This window comes from Platichthys flesus, chromosome 5, assembly GCF_949316205.1.
Source record: "Platichthys flesus chromosome 5, fPlaFle2.1, whole genome shotgun sequence".
Taxonomy (NCBI): domain Eukaryota; kingdom Metazoa; phylum Chordata; class Actinopteri; order Pleuronectiformes; family Pleuronectidae; genus Platichthys; species Platichthys flesus.
In genome coordinates, this window is record NC_084949.1 from 28,087,261 (window position 1) to 28,109,148 (window position 21,888).

The 21,888-nt window shown below is 48.2% G+C and overlaps 1 protein-coding gene across 3 annotated transcripts; it reads right to left on the reverse strand.

Annotated features, from left to right (window-relative positions):
- Nucleotides 1-432: 432 nt before the first annotated feature.
- LOC133954128 (echinoderm microtubule-associated protein-like 6) lies at nucleotides 433-20,864 on the reverse strand. Of its 3 annotated transcripts, XM_062388444.1 has the most exons (42): nucleotides 20,413-20,864; nucleotides 20,028-20,187; nucleotides 19,587-19,685; nucleotides 19,292-19,360; nucleotides 19,009-19,194; nucleotides 17,697-17,832; nucleotides 16,823-17,024; nucleotides 16,597-16,734; nucleotides 16,030-16,286; nucleotides 15,698-15,907; nucleotides 15,072-15,239; nucleotides 14,773-14,879; nucleotides 14,594-14,694; nucleotides 14,313-14,499; nucleotides 14,139-14,244; nucleotides 13,968-14,061; nucleotides 11,794-11,894; nucleotides 11,429-11,631; nucleotides 11,059-11,298; nucleotides 10,794-10,935; nucleotides 9,769-9,921; nucleotides 9,556-9,687; nucleotides 8,488-8,576; nucleotides 8,217-8,384; nucleotides 7,945-8,146; nucleotides 7,727-7,853; nucleotides 7,545-7,623; nucleotides 7,348-7,477; nucleotides 7,174-7,272; nucleotides 6,498-6,518; nucleotides 6,402-6,416; nucleotides 4,734-4,907; nucleotides 4,243-4,451; nucleotides 3,995-4,152; nucleotides 3,453-3,567; nucleotides 2,998-3,186; nucleotides 2,748-2,920; nucleotides 2,506-2,668; nucleotides 2,113-2,216; nucleotides 1,384-1,537; nucleotides 1,182-1,282; nucleotides 433-1,099 (listed from the first exon to the last, which is right to left on the reverse strand). In XM_062388444.1, exons 1-42 carry the CDS (start codon nucleotides 20,607-20,609, stop codon nucleotides 1,075-1,077), a joined length of 5,883 nt encoding a protein of 1,960 aa, XP_062244428.1. In that variant the 5' UTR covers nucleotides 20,610-20,864; the 3' UTR covers nucleotides 433-1,074. The 3 variants fall into 3 exon arrangements, with proteins under 3 accessions (XP_062244428.1, XP_062244427.1, XP_062244429.1); XM_062388443.1 differs by lacking the exon at nucleotides 6,402-6,416; XM_062388445.1 differs by lacking the exons at nucleotides 6,402-6,416; nucleotides 6,498-6,518.
- Nucleotides 20,865-21,888: the final 1,024 nt, after the last annotated feature.

Below are 21,888 nucleotides of genomic sequence, written 5' to 3' on the forward strand. Positions count from 1 at the left end.
CTTATATAAATAATCAATCAATCAATTTTCTTAAAACACTGTAAACATAATGAAAAATCCCATAAAACCACTGATCATGAATCAGGATGTGAAACTGCTCAGGTGAGTTTCCACCACGTCCACTGAGCAGCTGTGAGTTCTTATCATCACTAGCATTAGCATTAGCATTAGCAGCTGCTGACTCAGAAACAAACTTCTGAAAACAACAACATGAACTGTTGTTTCTGTTTCTATCACTTCTTTGCATCTAGTGGTGAAGTTGTGTAGTTCAACAAATTGAATCTAATCTACACAAAACACAGACGTTTATAGAAACACTTTTGTGTTGATGAACAACTTCAGGATAAAACATTCTAAACTTTTTGATGATATTTTCATTTAAAACAAGACGTTACAAAGTAATTTCAATTTTGTATTTATTTTTAACAGCAGATAAATACAGAGAAAAAACATAGTGCCACCTTGTGGAGAGGCAAAGATGCAAAGGTCGTCCACACTCTTGTTCTGCTCACAATTTAATTCTAATAAATATTTTCTGCCTTAAATATGATTCAGTTTCACTTCATCTGTTTGAGGTAGAATTCTTTCATTTAAAAAAAAAGGTTTTCTGTTTCTTCGGTTTTATAACTGGGATCAAACAAAGATCCATCTTGATGTAATTGATTCTACTTCACTGTGATACTCACTGCATCATCATCATCATCATCATCATCATCATCATCATCATCAGACAGAACGAGTTACAAAAACAAACGAGACACTGTTCGTCCTCCGTACCTGTGAAAGCCCTGATGACCTCTGATCATAGCACCAACGTTATCATAAAGTTTATCAAATGTTTGGTCAGACTTTGTGAAGAAGGCACATCCTGACAAACAGAAACACGGCTACATCAAACAGCTACCACCTCCCTACTGAGGTCTTCTTCACCTTCTAACCACAAACGTTTGAGTTCCACATTGAAACATCTGGATGTAGGAGACGTGCCCCCGGGTCAGCTGGCACCTCCTGTCGGCTGTGATCAGGTGAAGGCTCAGGAGAATCCAGTCTCACCAGAGAAGACCACGTCCAGACTCACTGACATTTCCACACAAATAAACTGGAAACAAGAGGAAACAGAAGGATGAAGGTTTGAAGCCACTGAGTCAGTCTCTGCTCTTCATGATTGGTTCAGATCTCACCTGCAGTCGCTGCCGCCGGCACTGATCACGTACTTATCGTCACAGGAGAAGCGGATGTTGGTCACATGAGCAGAGTGACCGAAGTAACGCTTGTGTTTCCCCTGTAACAAACACCAGCAGCTGATGAGCTCCCACATCCAACTCATCCAACTCATCCAACTCATCCAACTCATCCAACTCATCGGCTGCAAAGTTCACTTACAAATTTTTCGGAGCAGGGGAAGTCAAAGAGCTTGATGAGGCCGAAGTCGTCTCCTGTCACCAGGTTGACGCCGGCGTGGGAAACACAAGCACAGGTCACATCGGCCTTCTCCGCGTTACGAGGCCAGACCCCGAGGACCTCGTCCCCCAGGACGCTGGAGACAAGAAGACAAAGACACAGATCACTGATTTATCTAGAATTAAATGGATCTTAAAAGATCTGAGAGACTCCACGGCCTCGCTGGTTCTACTGAGGAACAAGAAAGATCTGAAGTCTCACATGTTCCTGCAGCCCCCTAGTCACATGTCTGAAAAAGATGAGGTTTCCAAAACGTTTTAAATGTGTATATACATATAAATATATATACATCATGTCCCGCCTCCTGCTGCTCTACAGGCTCCGCCCCTCTTCTGAATGTTCCCCACCTGTTCCTGGTGTTGTGAAGGAGTCGGACCCGACAACCTGCTGCTGCTTCACAGACACTAACTACAGAGTTGAGTCTGAAAACATCTCCAGTTCTGTGTGTCCTGCAGCTTGTTCCCTAATCCTCACACTATGTTCTTCAAGATCTACAGATGTTCCCTTAGTTCTACACTTGAGCTCCAAAGCTAATTTCAGAAGTTCTATATTTAGTCCATTGATCTAAAGTTTGTGATGCTCTGAAGATCATCGTTTAAAGCCAAGACTGCTCTAGTGTCGGAGAACCGGAGAACCACCCTGAGCTCTCACCTGGTCCAGGTCGCCCAGGTGATCCTCTCTATGGTGGACGGCTCCGTTACCATCTTCCCTGAGGGAGCTTCATGCACCTGCCTGGTGTAGGTGCTGGTGGACACCTGGAGCAGAACAGATAGACCTTCAGCTGCTACATCAACATTACACTGAGCCATGAGGACAAAGGTCAAAGGTCACAAGAACATTAAGAGCAGTTAAAACTGCATCTGCCACAAAACTAATAATAAAAACACTTTGACAGATTCTCCCTGTGAATAAAATAATGTGTAAAAGCTTCTGGTTTCTGCTCCAATCACATTTGAGCTTCTTCGGTTGCAGGTGAACCGTCTGTGTGGAGAGAGAAAGACTCACAAACTGAGACACACAAAACCCAACTCAACACTCTCTAACCTGGATGTGTTTGCTGTCCGCAGAGAAGTCGATCTGGATCACGAAGCCGGGGATGTCCTTACAGTAACCGATCCGGTTCAGGGACGGCCCGAGAGAAAGGTCGTAGAAATCCACGGCACTTTCCACTGAGCCCACGGCCAAGAACCGGTTATCTGGACTGAACCTGACCCACGGGGCAACAACAGGTTGAGTTGATTGAGGAACAACGAGTGTGTAGCACTGACCACGTCCAGACCTCTTACCTTATGTCCTCGATGGCCACGCTGCGGTCCCTCTTCTTGCCCCAGACCGTGAGGGAGTTGACGAGCAGCACGATGAACTCGCCGTTCTCCATCCCGATGGAAACCATCTCTCCGTTGGGGCTGTAGGACGTGCACTTGGCAGGATGACCCAAACTCACCTTGTTCAGAAGTTTCTGAGAGAGGAGGAGAAGTGGAAAGATGAAGCCTTGCACCAGGGGAAGAAGAAGAAGACTCTCGGCTCAATCTTCACCTTGTCAGCCAGGTCCCATATCCTGATGGTCCCGTCGTCACTGGCCGAGATGAAGACGTCTTTGAAAGGATGAGTGGCCAAACCCCAGATTCCCCCCTGAGTGTGGCCGTTGATCATCGTGTTGGAGGCTGCGTTCTTCTCTCCCACCTCTATGATCTCTCCATCTTTAGTTCCCACCAGGATCTTTCCCTGATTCACAGAGAATGAAGAGAAGGTCAGAGGCGTCAGTCGAGATCCTTCTACCACAACGTCTCTGAAGTGTCTCTAACATCTGGAACCAGCTGATCAAAACAGGTTGTTACTGGGAACATCTTAAATGACTTTGATTTAAATTCACAATATTCTCAGGACAGGTTCACTGAGCTGAATGTTCTTCTCTTCTGGATCCAAGTGCATGAGACACTGATCACACAGTTTCAGTTAATACTGCTGAATCCATTCTGTGCTCCTCAGACCTTCCCTCTGCAGACGGACCGGACGTTCTCCACCGGCTGACCCGTCTCCAGCTGGAAGGCTCGGCAGCGCTTCATCTCCTGGTCCCACAGCTTCACAGCGCCGCCTTCTTTAGTCCTGAGGAACACACCAACAAGAGTCAAGCTGCTGAGCTTCAGTCATGGAGTCACCTCCTCATTCATGTTGTAACTATTGTTATTTATTCATGTTACACTTCTGAAGTTTCTCCCATTAAAGGTTCTTTTTTGTAGTTTTTTCTTAACATCAGAGGATGATGCACCTTGTTATGATTAATGAGTGAAAATAAGAATTGATTGATTTGCTGCCCCCCGTCTACATGTGGACCCCAGGAGGACTATGGGAGTTCTGTGTGGACGCGTCACTCGTCTCAGTGGAGACAGAATCTGTGAGTCTGGACTAGAAGACAAAGTCCACTCTGGTAACATCCTCTGTCTTTGCTTCCTGTGGTGTCGGTCCACTTCCTGCCTCCGGTCGTTAAGGATCACCAGCTACTCAGGCGAGGCCCGGGTGTTGGAGAACTCACGGTCGTTCCTTCCCCCCCGTGACGATGAGGCCGTCCCTCAGGGTGGTGTACATGGTGAACACCGGGCCGCTGTGCGCCTTGGCCACCACCCGGACGAGGAAGTGCTCCCTCCACACAAACACGTCTCCATTTATGGCCCCGGTGAAGGTCAGGTTGTTCTGGATGAGGAAAAGACGGACTAGCATCTAATTCTGACAAACTTGAGATTCGTTTTGATTTAAGTTAAAATGTGGAGAAGTGTCTCTTACTGCACCGAACGCCACCGACAGCATGGTCTGCATGCGGCCGTCCTCCACCGAGCCGATCACACCTTTCTTGTAAACGAGCGAACCTCCAACCAGAGTCCAGAACTTGATGTGTTTGATTCCCACCGACACAAACTGGGTGTCGGAGTCGGGTCTGAACTCCACGACGAAGATGCGCTCGGCGTGGCCACCTTTACTGGTCACCCTGGTGCCTGGCGGGGGGGGGTCAGAGGTCAGCCGGGATGGAACATTCATTGTAATACGTTCACTTAAACCACGAAACAAAGCTTCACCAGACCTGGTTCTAAGAAGAACTGTGGATCCACAATAAAGTTCCTTCAGTTTGTTAAATGAAATAAACCACTTCCTGTTTCCTGCTCCTATAGTTCTACTATAGGAGCTTGACAGTCATGTGGTTGTTTGGCCTTGATGGAGGCAGCTGACTATAGAAGCTCAAAGTGAAATGATGTATGTATTTTGAAAAGCTGTGGTACCTTCCTGCCACCTCCACACGGTGATGGTGTGTTCAGGCTCCACCCCCACGGACAGCAGCAGCTTCCCTGTAGCGCTGAAGTTGACGTAGCCGACACCTTTGGCGTGGGAGCAGCGGAGGATGGACAGCGTCTGCTTGGTCATGGCGTCCCACACGTGGATGGATGGCGACAGGCCTGTGAGCACAAAGGAGAACCATAGAAACCAAACAGCTGAAGAAACGAGGAGCCGAGGCAGCATGGAGCCCGGACCTGAGGGTCCAGGGACAGCCAGGAACCACTGGACCAAGGAACTAAGGACCACAGCATCTTCAAGGTTCTTTATGGTCCCACTTGAGGTTCCACAGTTCATACCAAAGATGGCAAAGAGTTAATACCTGTGGAGCCTAGGACCTAATGTGAACCAAGGATTTAAGGAAACTAACAAACAGCTGTTTCCAGGTTTGTGAACAACAACAGAGGAGCAGCCGAAAATAGAGAGATTCAGAATCAGGAGTCACCCACCGAAGAAGAAGAAGAAGAAGAAGAAGAAGAAGAAGAAGAAGAAGAAGAAGAAGAAGAAGAAGAAGAAGAAGAGAGTGAAACGGAAGGAGCTGCTGAACTAAAGGTGAAGTGGAACCAAAGGAACAATGACACAGAGTCTCAATGGAACGAGGATCCTGAGGGAGAGCAGGCAGAGACACTGAGGACGTTCATGTGGTTCAGGAGCAGGAGGAGACAGGTGCTACGTGCTGAGTCAACACAGCAAACTGCTGAGTCAGGAAAATCTGAAGTGCTTTGTTGTATTCACACATTTACAACCACAGTATTTACACAACTGGTCCCGATCACACAGGCCTCACTTCTTCTTAAAGTCTACACAAGTTAGAACCACATGAAAACAACTGAATAAATCAAACATCACAACAAAAACAACCTGAACAAACAGATCTTCAATCTCTGAGTTCTTTGATCCACGTTAAATAAAACTCCAGGAGGAGGCCCAGATTCAAAACTGGTTTGGAGAAACTGTGATTTAACTTAAATGTGATCTATTAATAAAACATTATCATCGTGAACATCTGTCGACGGTTAGATGTTCTGCTCTGAACCAGATGTTCTGCTCTGAACCAGATGTTCCATGAGATCTGGACTCTAACAGGATTCTGTTGAGCAGATAAAGATCAGTGTCTTCATGCCTGAAGTTCACGTCCTGACATTGTTCGTATAGAAAAACAAGAATCACTTCCACAGACACCACAGACACCACAGACACCACAGACACCAGCTGAGGTCAACATGCTGATGTGAGGCTGCCACGCCCACACTGATGTGGAGAAACACGAAATAACGCTAATGATTCAAAAACTAAATAATTTAATTAGTTTGCCAAGAACGATATCGACTTCCACCTGATTCAAAGTTTCATGTTTGTCTTCAGCTTCGACAAATGTGTTGTTATCAGCTCAGCTGGTGTCATGTGTGTGGAATGTGTTTGTGTTGTAGTGGGAACAAATTATGGAAGAAATGTATTCTGATGATAATAATAACAATTATTATTATTTCTGTGTTTGTAGAAGTTGGTGACATTGACCAGTTTTAGTGGAGAAACACATGAAGCAGCGTTTTCATCTGATTCCAGATCAGTGCAGACGTGGTCTCTGGGGGGGGGGGGGTTCTGCTGGTACTCACCGGACACCTCAGCCTCTAAACACCGAGAGCAACGACAGGTTAAACACCAGAGAACAGGATCATGTGATGAATGGATCCGTGATGAGTGAGTCTTACCTGGCAGGTCGCTGAGGTCACCTGGTGGTGGCGTGGAGCGTGACGATGACGAAGCACAAAAGAAAAGAAGTGCGATGGGCGAAAAGCAGCTGAGTCATGCATGAGAACAACATGATGATGCACATTACAGGAGCTCTGACTGTCACTCAACGCACAACGACGTGTCATGTTGTGTCGTATCGTGAACTCACGTGTTGTATGGTATCGTTTTGTATTATGTCACATCATGTTGTGTCATATCATAGCACGTGTCACACATTGAGAGCGTGGCCTAGGGGGTAGAGCGGGTGTTCTGCAACATGAAGGTTGTCGGTTCGAATCCCACTCTTTCCCATCGGCATGCCTAAGTTTTCTTGGCAAGACACTGAACCCCTAAATGAGCCCTCAGAAATGTTGAGTGATCTAAAAATGTAGGTCGCTCTGGACCAAGCGTCAGCTCAATGACATGTGATGTCATGTGGTGATGGATCGTACCCGACAATCTCATGGTTCCCTTCCTAACTTGTCGTATTGTGTGAGAACATGTTGTGTTGTATTGTGACATGTCGACCCTGCAGGCTGACGTGAGCAGTGTGTGTCTCTCCAGGTGAGATGTGTCCATGCTCGTGGTGGTAACAGGCATTAGCAGGAAGTTGTGTCTGCTGCAGCTGAGTGGACTTCCTGTCATGTGACTCACCGATCTGTCCCGTGGCGATGACGTTCTGGTATTTGGGATGTTGGTTGACGGTGAGAAACAGGATGTCGTCGGTGTGTTCCAGGTAGAAGCTCTGAGTTCCTGTGAGGACAGGAAGCAGAGGTGTAACACCAGCAGCTTCTCTCAGGAGAATCCCCTCGTCAGAGCTTCACCGACCGGCCGACAGGTTCTGGATCACCACGGCGGCGGCCGTGTGGAAGATGATGTCAGCGCCGTCGTTGAGGTAGTGCAGGTTGTTGCGACAGTCGAAGCCTCGGTACCCGAACACGTGCTCCAGCACCAGCTCCTGAAACACAAACAGCTGTTTGAGTCCTGGCCCGGAGTCCGAGGACTGAGCTGGACCGGGTACTGACCTCCACCGCCTTCTTCTTCTTGGTCACGTTGTTCTTCAGCAGCTTGTCCGGCAGCGGAGCAGCTCGGCTCACCGGAGGCCTGACCGGGACCGAGGGGCAAAGGTCAGGAACCATTCAGATCAAAGTTGTATAGGATTGTGTGGTGGAGTTTCGTGTTGTGTATTGATCATGTGACTCGGTACCTCTCCTCCACAGGAAGCTCTTTGTGCTGCAGGTGAGGTTTGGTTCCTGACATGTTCCTGATGCTGGGAGAGTAGATCTTTGTGACGTAGTCCACCACCTTCTCCCGCGCCACATCACTGTCGTAACCTGGAAACACAACATGTCCACAACATCTCACCATGAGGAGCTGGAGGTCTGAAGCTGGACCCAGACCCAGAACCTTCTCAGGATGGGTTACCTCCGTCCTCCTCGGGGTCGTCGTCCGACTCCTCGCTGTCCACAGCTTTACTCTCCTTGTGTCCCGGTGGCTCTCTGCTCCAGATCATCAGAGCTGTGTCGGCCCCGCCCACTGACAGCAGCACCGAGTCGTCATTGGACCATCGGACGTTGGTCACGTTGGTGCTGTGACCCACGTACTTCTTGAACTTGGCGAACTGGCCCTGAGGTTGTTTCAGAACAGGTCAGAGGGAGAAGCAGGAGATCTGGTAAAGGACAGAGTCGGAGTCTCACCCTGGACGGGAAGCTGAAGAGCTTCAGGAACCCAAAGTCGTCTCCGCTGGCGAGCAGCTTGCGATCTCTGGTGAGGGAGGCGGAGTTAACGAAGCTGAGCGTCGGCCATATTCCCTCACAGGTCGGACCCAGCACTGACGTCCAGCTCGCCCAGTCCAGCTTCTCAAACTGGAAACACAGGAACACCATGTGATCGTACAAACAAGCTGAGGAAGAACACGTGAGCATGAAGAAGAACACGTGAGGATGAAGAACATGAAGAAGAACCGACCTCAGCCACACTGATGTTCTGCTTCCGTCCTCGTGGAGCCTCGAAGAACAGCTGCTCTTTAGCTCCGGTGTTCACCTGCAGCAGTTTACCTTAAAGACATTAACGTGTTAGCTAGGCATAGCCACGTGTCCTGACGTGTAGTTAGCGTGTGCATCTGGTCTGTGTGGTAATATGTGTGGTTTTTAAATTCTCATCACACTAATGTCATTATGCTAATATTTAGAATGATGCTAACATCCCAGGTGTTAGCAATAACACTAAAGGAACCCTTGTATGCTAATGTTAGCATGTTAGCTTTTTAGAATCCACCTGACCTTAATCGTCAGTGTGAGATGTTGATGACATCACATTGAAAACCTATGGGTGTGATTAGAGACTCAGTAGTTAGAGCTGTCAGGGGGTTCGGTGTGTTAGCTTAGCATCAGTTCAGTTGAGCTGGGAGGTGTGTTAGCTTAGTATCAGCACTGGTGAGCTTTTAGGTGTGTTAGCTTAGTATCAGAACAGGTGTGCTGGGAGGTGTGTTAGCTTAGCATCAGCACTGGTGAGCTGTTAGGTGTGTTAGCTTAGCATCAGAACAGGTGTGCTGTGAGGTGTGTTAGCTTAGCATCAGAACAGGTGTGCTGAGAGGTGTGTTAGCTTAGCATCAGAACAGGTGTGCTGTTAGGTGTGTTAGCTTAGCATCAGAACAGGTGTGCTGAGAGGTGTGTTAGCTTTAGCATCAGACCAGTAGCGCTGAGAGGTGTGTTAGCTTTAGCATCAGTTCAGTTGAGCTGGGAGGTGTGTTAGCTTTAGCATCAGAACAGGTGTGCTGTGAGGTGTGTTAGCTTAGCATCAGAACAGGTGTGCTGAGAGGTGTGTTAGCTTTAGCATCAGAACAGGTGTGCTGTGAGGTGTGTTAGCTTAGCATCAGTTCAGTTGAGCTGTGAGGTGTGTTAGCTTAGCATCAGTTCAGTTGAGCTGGGAGGTGTGTTAGCTTAGCATCAGTTCAGTTGAGCTGTGAGGTGTGTTAGCTTAGCATCAGTTCAGTTGAGCTGGGAGGTGTGTTAGCTTAGCATCAGAGCAGCTCACCTCTGGAGTCCCAGTCCATGTGGGTGATGAAGCTTCCGGATCCTTTACAGATGCCGACTCTCTTACTGGTCAGGACGTTGTAAATGTCCACAAAGGAATCGTGGGACGCCACAGCCAGGTACTTCCCTGCATCTGAAACACACAAAGCTGTGACCCACCGCCGCACAACCTCCGCACAACCCCCGCTCACACCTGTGCCGTGGGTTCAAGTACCTTGGGAGAAGCGGATGTCGGAGATGAGCTCTCTGCGGTGGTGGAAGGACACCAGGTCCTCCAGAGTGTCGGCGTTCACCACCAGGAAGCTGCCATCGTTCAGACCCACTGCCAGAGCCTTCCCATCGGGGGAGAAGGCACAGCAGCGCCCCCCTGAGGAGCACACAGGTAACACACATGTAACACACAGGTAAACACAGGTAACACACATGTAACACACAGGTAAACACAGGTAGCACACAGGTAGCACACAGGTAGCACACAGGAAGCACATAGTAACACACAGGTAACACATAGTAACACACAGGTAAACACAGGTAACACACATGTAACACACAGGTAACACAGGTAGCACACAGGTAGCACACAGGTAGCACACAGGAAGCACATAGTAACACACAGGTAACACATAGTAACACACAGGTAAACACAGGTAACACACATGTAACACACAGGTAAACACAGGTAGCACACAGGTAGCACACAGGTAGCACACAGGAAGCACATAGTAACACACAGGTAAACACAGGTAACACACATGTAACACACAGGTAACACACAGGTAGCACACAGGAAGCACATAGTAACACACAAGTAACACACAAGTAACACACAGGTAGCACACCGGTAACACACAGGTCACACAGGTAACACAGGTAACACACAGGTAACACACAGGTAACAAACAGGTAACACACCGGTAACACACAGGTAAACACAGGTAACACACAGGTAAACACCGGTAACACACAGGTGAAACACAGGTAAACACAGGTTAACACAGGTAACACACAAGTAACACACAGGTAACACACAGGTCACACACAGGTCACACACAGGTTACACACAGGTCACACAGGTAACACACAGGTAACACACCGGTAACACACAGTAACACACCGGTAACACACCGGTCACACACAGGTTACACACAGGTTACACACAGGTTACACACAGGTTACACACAGGTCACACAGGTAACACACAGTAACACACAGTAACACACAGTAACACACGTCCCTCACCCTTCTTCAGCTTGCGGACAGCCACCATGCGGTGATTGGCCGACAGCTCCCAGATCCTCAGAGTTTTGTCGTCACTGACGGTGGCGCAGACAGGAAGTAGAGGGTGAGCAGCCAAACCCCAAACCTCGCCCTCCATGTGACCCTGCACACACAGACACACACACAAACACACACACAGACACACACAGACACAGTTAACGTTTATTGCTGAAGGAACAGACGTCCTCACCTCAGCTGGATCCAGGTTTTCACAGATCCTTCTCACCTGGACCAGCAGGGTCATGGGTCCGCTCTTGTCGATCTCCAGGATTTCTCCATTTTTGGTTCCCAGCAGGATGTGTCCGTGTCCCAGGGTGATGGCTCTGATGGACGGGTTGTCCTCCAGCAGCAAACCTTTAGAAGACGGAGACAGAGCGGCTCTCTTGATGGCGTACGTCTTCAAACATCTCTCAAACATGTCGTCCCACAGCTCCACGATTCCGTCCTTCCCCCCCGTCACAAAACCCTGGAGAGTGAACGCAGAAGAGAACACAGATCTTCAGATATTCTATTATTTATTGACCATTTGAACATATGAAAGTTCAGAGTCAATAACTGAACGATGTCATTAAGGGGAAGAGAAGGAGGGATGGAACCTTGTCCAGGGAGCACATGGCGAACACCGGGCCGTCGTGGGCCTTGATGGTCTTGATCAGAGTCGTGTCTCTCCAGATGTAAACGTCTCCGTTCGTGGCTCCAGAGAAAACCAGGTCCTCGGATCGACCATAACACGCAGACATCATGGTCTCTTGTCTCCCCAGGTTCCCAAAGATCCCTCGTTTAAAAGTCAGACCGCCCCCTGCAGGACGAGGACGGACACACGTTTTATTATGTTTCTGTTACCTGATCTGGAATCAGGGACACAGCTGGACTATAACGTAGGACACGTGTGAGTCAGTGTGAAGGTTTGTTTCTCTTCACGAGGAATGAAACCAGGAAAATGGAGGAAGCATGAATTTACCTGAGTGTTGCCAGAACTTGATGTGTTTGATCCCCACAGTCACCAGCTTGTCCATCCTGAAGGGGTTGCTCTTCACCACGAAGACCTTCTCCTTGTGGCCCCTGAAGCACAAACCATCAGGAGAGGTCAGCGTGTTGTGTTCAGGTTGTGTTCAGATGCATTGTGTTCAGGCGTGTTGTGTCAGGTGTGTTGTGTCAGGCGTGTTGTGTCAGGTGTGTTGTGTCAGGCGTGTTGTGTTCAGGTTGCGTTCAGGCGTGTCGTGTTCAGGTTGCGTTCAGGCGTGTCGTGTTCAGGCGTGTTGCGTTCAGGTTGTGTTCAGGCGTGTTGCGTTCAGGTGTGTTGTGTCAGGCGTGTTGTGTTCAGGTTGTGTTCAGGCGTGTTGTGTTCAGGTGTGTTGTGTCAGGCGTGTTGTGTTCAGGTTGCGTTCAGGCGTGTCGTGTTCAGGCGTGTTGCGTTCAGGTGTGTTGTGTTCAGGTTGTGTTCAGGCGTGTTGTGTTCAGGTGTGTTGTGTCAGGCGTGTCGTGTTCAGGCGTGTTGTGTTAAGGCGTGTTGCGTTCAGGTGTGTTGTGTCAGGCGTGTTGTGTTCAGGTTGTGTTCAGGCGTGTTGCGTTCAGGTGTGTTGTGTTCAGGTGTGTTGTGTCAGGCGTGTTGTGTTCAGGTTGCGTTCAGGTGTGTTGTGTTCAGGCGTGTTGCGTTCAGGTGTGTTGTGTCAGGCGTGTTGTGTTCAGGTTGCGTTCAGGCGTGTCGTGTTCAGGCGTGTTGCGTTCAGGTGTGTTGTGTTCAGGTTGTGTTCAGGCGTGTTGTGTTCAGGTGTGTTGTGTCAGGCGTGTCGTGTTCAGGCGTGTTGTGTTAAGGCGTGTTGCGTTCAGGTGTGTTGTGTCAGGCGTGTTGTGTTCAGGTTGTGTTCAGATGCATTGTGTTCAGATGCATTGTGTTCAGGCGTGTTGTGTCAGGCGTGTTGTGTCAGGTGTGTTGTGTCAGGCGTGTTGTGTTCAGGCGTGTTGCGTTCAGGTTGTGTTCAGGCATGTTGCGTTCAGGTGTGTTGTGTTCAGGCGTGTTGTGTTCAGGTGTGTTGTGTCAGGCATGTTGTGTTCAGGTTGCGTTCAGGCGTGTTGTGGTCAGGTGTGTTGCGTTCAGGTGTGTTGTGTCAGGCGTGTTGTGTTCAGGTTGTGTTCAGGCGTGTTGTGGTCAGGTGTGTTGTGTCAGGCGTGTTGTGTTCAGGTTGCGTTCAGGCGTGTCGTGTTCAGGCGTGTTGCGTTCAGGTGTGTTGTGTTCAGGTTGTGTTCAGGCGTGTTGTGTTCAGGTGTGTTGTGTCAGGCGTGTCGTGTTCAGGCGTGTTGTGTTAAGGCGTGTTGCGTTCAGGTGTGTTGTGTCAGGCGTGTTGTGTTCAGGTTGTGTTCAGGCGTGTTGCGTTCAGGTGTGTTGTGTTCAGGTGTGTTGTGTCAGGCGTGTTGTGTTCAGGTTGCGTTCAGGTGTGTTGTGTTCAGGCGTGTTGCGTTCAGGTGTGTTGTGTTCAGGTTGCGTTCAGGCGTGTCGTGTTCAGGCGTGTTGCGTTCAGGTGTGTTGTGTTCAGGTTGTGTTCAGGCGTGTTGTGTTCAGGTGTGTTGTGTCAGGCGTGTCGTGTTCAGGCGTGTTGTGTTAAGGCGTGTTGCGTTCAGGTGTGTTGTGTCAGGCGTGTTGTGTTCAGGTTGTGTTCAGGCGTGTTGCGTTCAGGTGTGTTGTGTTCAGGTGTGTTGTGTCAGGCGTGTTGTGTTCAGGTTGCGTTCAGGTGTGTTGTGTTCAGGCGTGTTGCGTTCAGGTGTGTTGTGTCAGGCGTGTTGTGTTCAGGTTGCGTTCAGGCGTGTCGTGTTCAGGCGTGTTGCGTTCAGGTGTGTTGTGTTCAGGTTGTGTTCAGGCGTGTTGTGTTCAGGTGTGTTGTGTCAGGCGTGTCGTGTTCAGGCGTGTTGTGTTAAGGCGTGTTGCGTTCAGGTGTGTTGTGTCAGGCGTGTTGTGTTCAGGTTGTGTTCAGGCGTGTTGCGTTCAGGTGTGTTGTGTTCAGGTGTGTTGTGTCAGGCGTGTTGTGTTCAGGTTGCGTTCAGGTGTGTTGTGTTCCGGCGTGTTGCGTTCAGGTGTGTTGTGTTCAGGTTGTGTTCAGGTGTGTTGTGTTCAGGTTCTGTTGTGTCAGGCGTGTGTACCTGGCCTTGGCCAGCCTCTCTCCTTTCTTCCAGTCCCATATCACGATGGAGTGACACTCATCGATTCCGACTGAAATCAAACTCTTCCCATCGGCTGCAACAGAACCAGAACCATGATGAGGTGAAGAAGTAGAAGTTGTGACTCAGGTGTGAGGACCGGTGAGGACCTACCTGTGAACTCCAGGGCACACACTCCTCTGCTGTGGTGTCCCTTCAGCAGTGATAAACACTTCAGGGTCTGGACGTCCCAGACGTGGACGGCTGGGTCTCTGCCCACCTGAGCACACAGACAGCCAATCAGAGACGCTCTCAGCCAGTGTGACACTCACCTGCTGCAGTCAGTACCTGTGCCGAGGCCACGAAGTCTTTGAGCGGGTGGACGGTGAGGCCCAGGATGTCGTCGTCATGGCCGAGGTAGAACCTCTGACTGTGCTGCAGCCGGTTGTACACGATGGCGACCGCGGCCACGTGGTACACCACCTCGCCCGTCTGACTGTAGAACAGGTTGTTACGACAGTCGAACCCCCGATACCTTCAGAACATAGAGAACAGGACCGCCACAATAAAAGTCTGAGGAAACCTGTTTGCTCTGATAAAGTCAGACTGATTGATCCTTTTGATTTTACCCATGAACAAACTGCAGACGAAGCCCCTCCTCCGGAGACTTCTGCCGCTTCAGAGAGCCAATCAGCTTCTTCCTCAGCTGAGGCAGGTCTTCCTTATACACCTGCAGAGGGAGACAGGTGAGTCAGACGGGTTTCCAGGGATTATTCACAGCATGAGAAGATGTTGATCTCCTGGTGACCTGGCGTTCGTAGCTGGTCTGAGCTTCCTGTTCGATGTCCGAGTCCAGCTCCGGGACGTCCGACAGGTCCGAGTCCGACTCTCCACTGTTGGAGTCAGCGTAACCCTCTGAAGACACCGCCCAGAGAAAACACTTCGTTAACAGCATGTTAGCGTTCAAGGTTATTTAGAGATAACAAATAGAGCAGATGAATCAGGATAACAAAAGAATAGATTGTTGAGTTCTGTGGTTAAAACTTGTTCCAGAACAAGGTCGTTATAAGGGACAAATAAAGCAGAGGTAGTAAATCTTGGTCTGACCTTGTAGAAGCGGCTCCAGAACACCATTCATGACGCCTTCAGGCAGGAACCTCCACTGGAAGACTGCGTGGTCAGCTCCACCAGTGCTGACCACCCACTGCAGGTCGTTGGACCAGCGAACATTGGTCACATGTGCAGAGTGACCGATGTACTTCTTGAATTTGGCTCCTGTTGGAAGAAGGAGATACGAATTAGTGGAGGAGATCATAAAGTGGTTTAATCCATCAACTCATCTTGGAACTGACACATGAAGGACAAACTGGAGTCCAGCAGCATTTAGAATCCATGGCTCTCCCTCATAAAATCAATCAATCAAATTGTATTAGTAGAGCTCATATTCACAAATCACAGTTTGTCTCATCGTCTTTAGCAAAGTGAGACGTCCTCTGTTCTTCAACAAGAGTCAAACAACTGAAACCTTTTAACAGGTGAAGAAGGTAGAAGCCTCAGAGACACATGTGAGGACCCGTCTCCCAGGACGGACACAAGTTAGACCAAATCGAATGGTTCAACTTTCGATGTTTGTTAATTATTAAATCAAAGAATCAGGGGTTCCCCTTAAGTTCCTGCTCCATCAAAGACTTACACATCTGAATTCCTTCCTCCAGTGAAACCATCACACTGACCTTTCTTCAGGCAGGGGAACCTGAAGAGTTTGAGGAGGCCGAGGTCGTCTCCAGTCACCAGCACAGCACTGCTGTAGTTGGCATCCACAGAGTTCACATTAGAGATGGTGGAGTATTTGGGCCAAATACCATTCACCTCAGCCCCCACCACGCCCGTCCACGTCATCCAGTGGATCCCCTTCGCCTCCTCTTTAGTAACCAGCTTACCTGCTGAGGACAAGGGACGAGGTTAAAGGTCAGGAGGTCACTGGTCTTTGGGAGGAAAGTCAGTGTAATGGTAAAAGTTAAGGCAGTACAATACAAATCAAAGCCAGTGAGGTTCAGTGCGGTACCTGGCATCCTGTAGAAGAGCCGGTCTCCAGCCCCGTCATTGGTCTGCAGGAAGCGACTGTCCACGGACCAGTCCAAGTGGGTGATGAAGGAGGTGGAGCGGCAACACTCACCCACCTTCTTGTAGCGCTGGCCAACGGCGTAGATATCCACCAGCCCGTCGTTCGATCCCACCGCCAGGAAGGAACCATCTGGAGAGAACTTGAGCTCATGGATCACCTCCTTCCGGTCCTTGATGTGAACCACCTCTGTCATGTCCCTGAAGAAAACACTTTGTTATCTCACATGTTAAAGTTTAAATCTTTGTCTTTTAACCTGAAACGTACTCAGTTTCCAAACAACTCTCCACCAACATGGACCAACAGGATGAGTGGAGTTCCACAGGGCTCAGTGCTTGGACCCCTCAGCCTCACACAAGCTACATTTGAGTGTCATCTTCATAATTGCAAGTCACTGCTGAGTCAGTTTACTTTTCACAGAAGAAGGACAGAGCCCTGGGTCTCCTTCTGTATCTAACTGCCTCTAGCTAACCAAGCTAACCAAACCCTAGCCCGAGTAAGAGAGGTCACCTGACACGCAGCACGGTGAAGGATCCGTCTTTCATGCCCAGAGCGAGCTGGGAGCCGTCGTTGTTGAAGGAAACGCTCCGAACAGATTCCTCCATGTTGCAGCGAGCGAGCAGAGTGTGGTCAGGAAGACTCCAGAGCCTGAGGGACAGACAGGACAGAGATGAGCTCAGAGAATACGCCACCTGGTGGCAGAGCTGAGGTGGTGGTGTCGGTGGGTCCGACCGACCTGACCGAGCGGTCGTCACTCCCAGTGACAGCCACTGGTTGTTTGGGATGCAGGTCCAGTGCCCACAGCTCGCCTTCGCTGTGACCCTGCATCAGCAGAACTGGTTTGTCTCTGTCTCGGACCATGACCTCGAAGATCTCACTGTCCTGAGTCCCGGCCAGGATCCGGTCCGCCTTCCAGCAGACACTGCGGATCGACAGACCTGAAACAGAAGACCTTCACTCAAACCAGAGCAACAGGTTTCATCTCCTGACACTGGAGAGTCCTGGTCCACGTGTTAAAACCTTCAACCACGAAAACCTCAGAATCAAAACCATGTAAGACTTTGACAGAACATCTGAGTTGTTTCCCTGTGACCCCCGACATGCAGTCACATGTTGTTGCAAACACTCCCTGTTGTTAACGTGTGTTTGTAATGTTGTGTACTCTTGTGCTGATACTTCAGGATTAGTCCTCGTTGTTCGTGAGTCAAACTCAGACTCGTCTACAACATTCTGTCACTTCTCATAGTTTGTGCTCAGAGCTGTTTGTTGTGAGTCTGCAGAGAGAAGAGTTGTGTTCATCATCACTGCTCACGTGTGTGGTTGATATATCACTTTGAATGATTTACTGAACTGATGTTATTCTTTCATTAATCACATGTCAACTAATAACTGACACAGTCCTCTGACCCAGCTTCACAACTTTTCAAAATAAAATGAATTCAGCTCCATTGAAACTATTTTGGCAACAAAATGAAAAATGTGCTTTGAAGCAAATAAAAGAGAAAGTGATTCTGTGAAGGAGACCAGCTGCTGGTCTGAGGTCCATAGGGACCTGTCTGGGTCTGATAGGGGTCACGTGTTCATTCTGACACACATGACGGAGTCCTGACCTTTGTAGCCCTGCTCCGCCTCCCTCAGGTCGATCTTGGTGATTGGTTTGAAGTCCACGTCCCACAGCCGGATGCAGCCGTCCCGGCCGCCGGTGGCAAATCCTTCCTCACAGGCGTGCATGCTGAAGATCCCTGCCTGCACCACAGACACACAAACACACAACAGGCACCATTAGGATTTCACAAGGGAGGGGGGGAGGGGGGGGGTAGTGGTCTTTCTGTTTGAATGGAGAACATGAATGAAACGCCTCATCTGGTTGCCATAGTAACATCATGATAGTATCACTCGCAGCATCAGCACCTTCAGGCACAGTACTCCGCAGTACTACAGTACTACAGTACTCCACAGTACTCCACAGTACAACAGTACTCCGCAGTACTACAGTACTACAGTACTCCACAGTACAACAGTACTCCACAGTACTACAGTACTGCAGTACTCTGCAGTACTACAGTACTCCGCAGTACTACAGTACTCCACAGTACTCCACAGTACAACAGTACTCCACAGTACTCCACAGTACTTTACAGTACTCCACAGTGCTACAGAACTCCACAGTACTACAGTACTCCGCAGTATTACAGTACTCCAGTAGTCCACAGTACTACAGTACTTTGCAGTACTACAGTACTCCACAGTACTTCATAGCATTTTAAATGCACCAAATGAATGTTCTCGTTGTTCAAACATGTTAACGTCGGACATGAAGACTGCAGCTGCTTCTTCTTCTTCTTCTTCTTCTTCTTCTTCTCTTGTTTAATTCTGACTCTACTTCCTGTGATTGGTCCAAAAGTACAAACTATCCAACAAAGTGTTTCCACTGCAATCCAACAGAACCAGGTTCAGTTGGATCCAGACCCTGAACTCCTCTTCTGGTCGGACTCGGTGCATTGGTCTGGACCGCTCTGATATTTAGGTGTGAACTGAGCGAGGTGTGAAAGAGAAGAAGGTGGAGGTGGAGGTGGAGGTGGAGGTGGAGGTGAAGGTGGAGGTGGAGGTGGAGGTGGAGGTGCAGGTGGAGGTGGAGGTGCAGGTGGAGGTGGAGGTGGAGGTGGAGGTGGAGGTGCAGGTGGAGGTGCAGGTGGAGGTGAAGGTGGAGGTGGAGGTGGAGGTGGAGGTGCAGGTGCAGGTGGAGGTGGAGGTGGAGGTGGAGGTGCAGGTGGAGGTGCAGGTGGAGGTGAAGGTGGAGGTGGAGGTGGAGGTGCAGGTGGAGGTGCAGGTGGAGGTGGAGGTGGAGGTGGAGGTGGAGGTGAAGGTGAAGGTGGAGGTGGAGGTGGAGGTGCAGGTGCAGGTGGAGGTGTGGTGTCTCACCCCGTGTGCAGCCTGCACAGTCCGGATCAGAGTGACCCCTCTCCACACGTACACGTCTCCGTTCAGGGCTCCGGAGTAGGTCAGCTCCTCTTTGGCTGCACACACACACAGGATGGTCTGCAGGTCGCCCGTCTTCCCAAAGATCCCTCGTTTGGGAGTCAGAGCGTTTCCACAAAGAATCCAGAACTACACACACACACACACACACACACACAGGTTGAATATTAGACATGAGACTAATAGGACTTTGAATGACAACCCGTTGGATTCATATGATGTTCACCTTGATGTGTTTGACTCCACAGCTGACGAGTCGACTGGACTGGAACGGATCCCAGGTCACGTCAAAGATCTGCAGGAGCACCATCATCACATCAGAGACCCTGATCCACATCTGCTTCTACTTTACTGTACTAATCTGTAAATTCTTACACCTTGATATTATATCCTTTATAGTTTTGTCATAAATCCTACAAATAAAAACACATTTCTGATCAATAAAACTGTATAATGAAGCTGATATAATAAAGTAATGATTGTTGATGTGTCTCTTGATCGTGAGTCATGAGGAGTCGTACTCTGTCCGAGTGGCCGGTGGCCGTGGCCAGCACCCGTCCTCTCCTCCAGTCCCAGACACACACCGTGTTCTTAGCGTCCAGACCGACCGACGCCAGCCGCTAACACAAACCAACAAGAAGTACACAATCAAGACACACAATGGGACGACACCAGCGGTTTGATACAGAATATATATTCATATCTCTACAGTTAATCAGGAGGAGTTCCTCAGGGTAGCTTCCTGGAGCCTCAGTAATTCTCAACATTTATAGTTTTATGTGTATTTAACAAATTTTCATCAATAATGAATCAACAATAATTCTCAGAGTTTATTTTGGTTCATAAATCAGCTGAAGGTGAAACAGTAGAAACGAGCGTTCCCATTCAAAGAGGTGGAACCGCCCAACAGGGACTCAGTCATGTGATCAGTGTTACATCATCAGGAGGGGGCGTGGTCTCACCTGTCCGTCAGAGTTGAAGGCGAGACAGGCGACTCCGTGTGAGTGGACGTCCCTCAGGATGGACACGGTCTGCATGGCGTACGTGTCCCAGATGCAGATGTACGGGTCCTTACCCACCTGACCCGTCGCCACCTGGACCTTATCGGGATGGATGGCTAGACTGGGGGGGGGGGGGGGGGGGGGACAGACAGAACACTTCAGACAGCGCCCCCTGCAGAGTTCATTACAAACAAACTGAGAGTAAACCTCAGATAGTCAGTGTGGGAACGGGGGACGTATCAATAAAGAAGTTAACTGCTTGTTGTTGTTTATCAAATCAAAACAAACAGAATATATCAGGTGACTTTTTAATCTGGATTCTTCCGCTGCAGGTGCAGCTCCTCACCTGATGATGTCATCGTTGTGTCCCAGGTAGAACTTCTGGGTGTGTTCTCGGGTGTTGTAGACGACCCCGACCCCGGCCACGAAGTACACCACCTCCTTGCCCGCGGTGTAGAACAGGTTGTTCCGGCACTGGTGCCCCCGGTAGCCGTAGATCCACTCCAGCCTCAGCTGGCAGCGAGGAGCCGTCTTATCAGACATCTTCCCTCAGAACCAGGAGCTCAGAGGAAACATCCGGAAAAAACTAAAACCTATCGTCTTCTCCCTTTGATCTGTTCTGAGAAGATCGAAGACTTTGATCTCATCTGCCTCCAAAACTTTCAAATCCCCTTTCATCCAACTCAAGGTTGCTGGGAGCTGTGGTCCGTCACTGGTCTGTGTAACATCCCACTACACCTCCCATGATTCAAACTGCAGCTCGTGCTAAAACACAAACATAAGCTTCAAACTGACGACACGGAGAATTCCAGGGAAAATGGAATTAAATATGAAATTTTAACTTTTAGTGTTTCACTGTAAAAACATTCCATTGGAGATAAAGTGATTGTGTTTATCTTGTGTTGAACTTTAACTTTGACCAACGATCAATTAAACCACTTGGAAAAATAAAAATACAAAAATAACTCTAATTCTGTCGTAAATGTACGAAAGGTTAAAATAAATCATACTAACAGACATACTAACAGCTATATTTTGTTGGGATTTTTTTCGTAGGAAACAAGATGTCGTTAAAACCTAAATCATCGTAACCTGAAGAAAAGGTTTGAGCTAAAATATCAAACGAGGATCAATCCATCACTTTAAAATCTGGTTTCGACTTCGTACACAAATCTGATACCAAAACTAAATATTTTCTTTAAATCACTTTATATACACATTTAAATTAAATAAATACATTTTCAAAACTTCATCTGAATTAAGCAGCTCATCTTATTGTTAATTTAATTAATATACTTTAATTTAAGAACGTTATAATATCATTTGATAACATTTAATAAAAAGTTTATTATCCACCAAATAAACAAGTTTATTTTATCTGAATAATTTGTTACTGTTTGTTTACAATGTAATTATATATTAATTTATCCAAAACTTTAAGTTTAGTTTATAAAAACTGAAATGACTGACTTTTGTGGAACTGTCAGGAACTTTTGATTTGAAAGAAAAAGTTTGAAAACAGTAATGTTGAAATTTACCTCTGTTCAACAGATAATATATAATTTGTGCAGTTTCAAGAGGAAAATATCTTTGTCTTTTTTATAAAGGTGTTTAATTTTGAAATGATAATGAGACAATATTGTTTCTCATTATAGGAAAACTATTCAGGGCTCAAAACCATTTTCATAACTAAAAGTTTAAACACGTCACTATTCAAGCTTGTACAGATTCAATATTTAAAATATTTGTGTTCATTATTTAAGGTTAAAAAAGCTAAAGTGTGACTTTATTAATGTCTCATTACATGGTTCTTGAAAGGTTA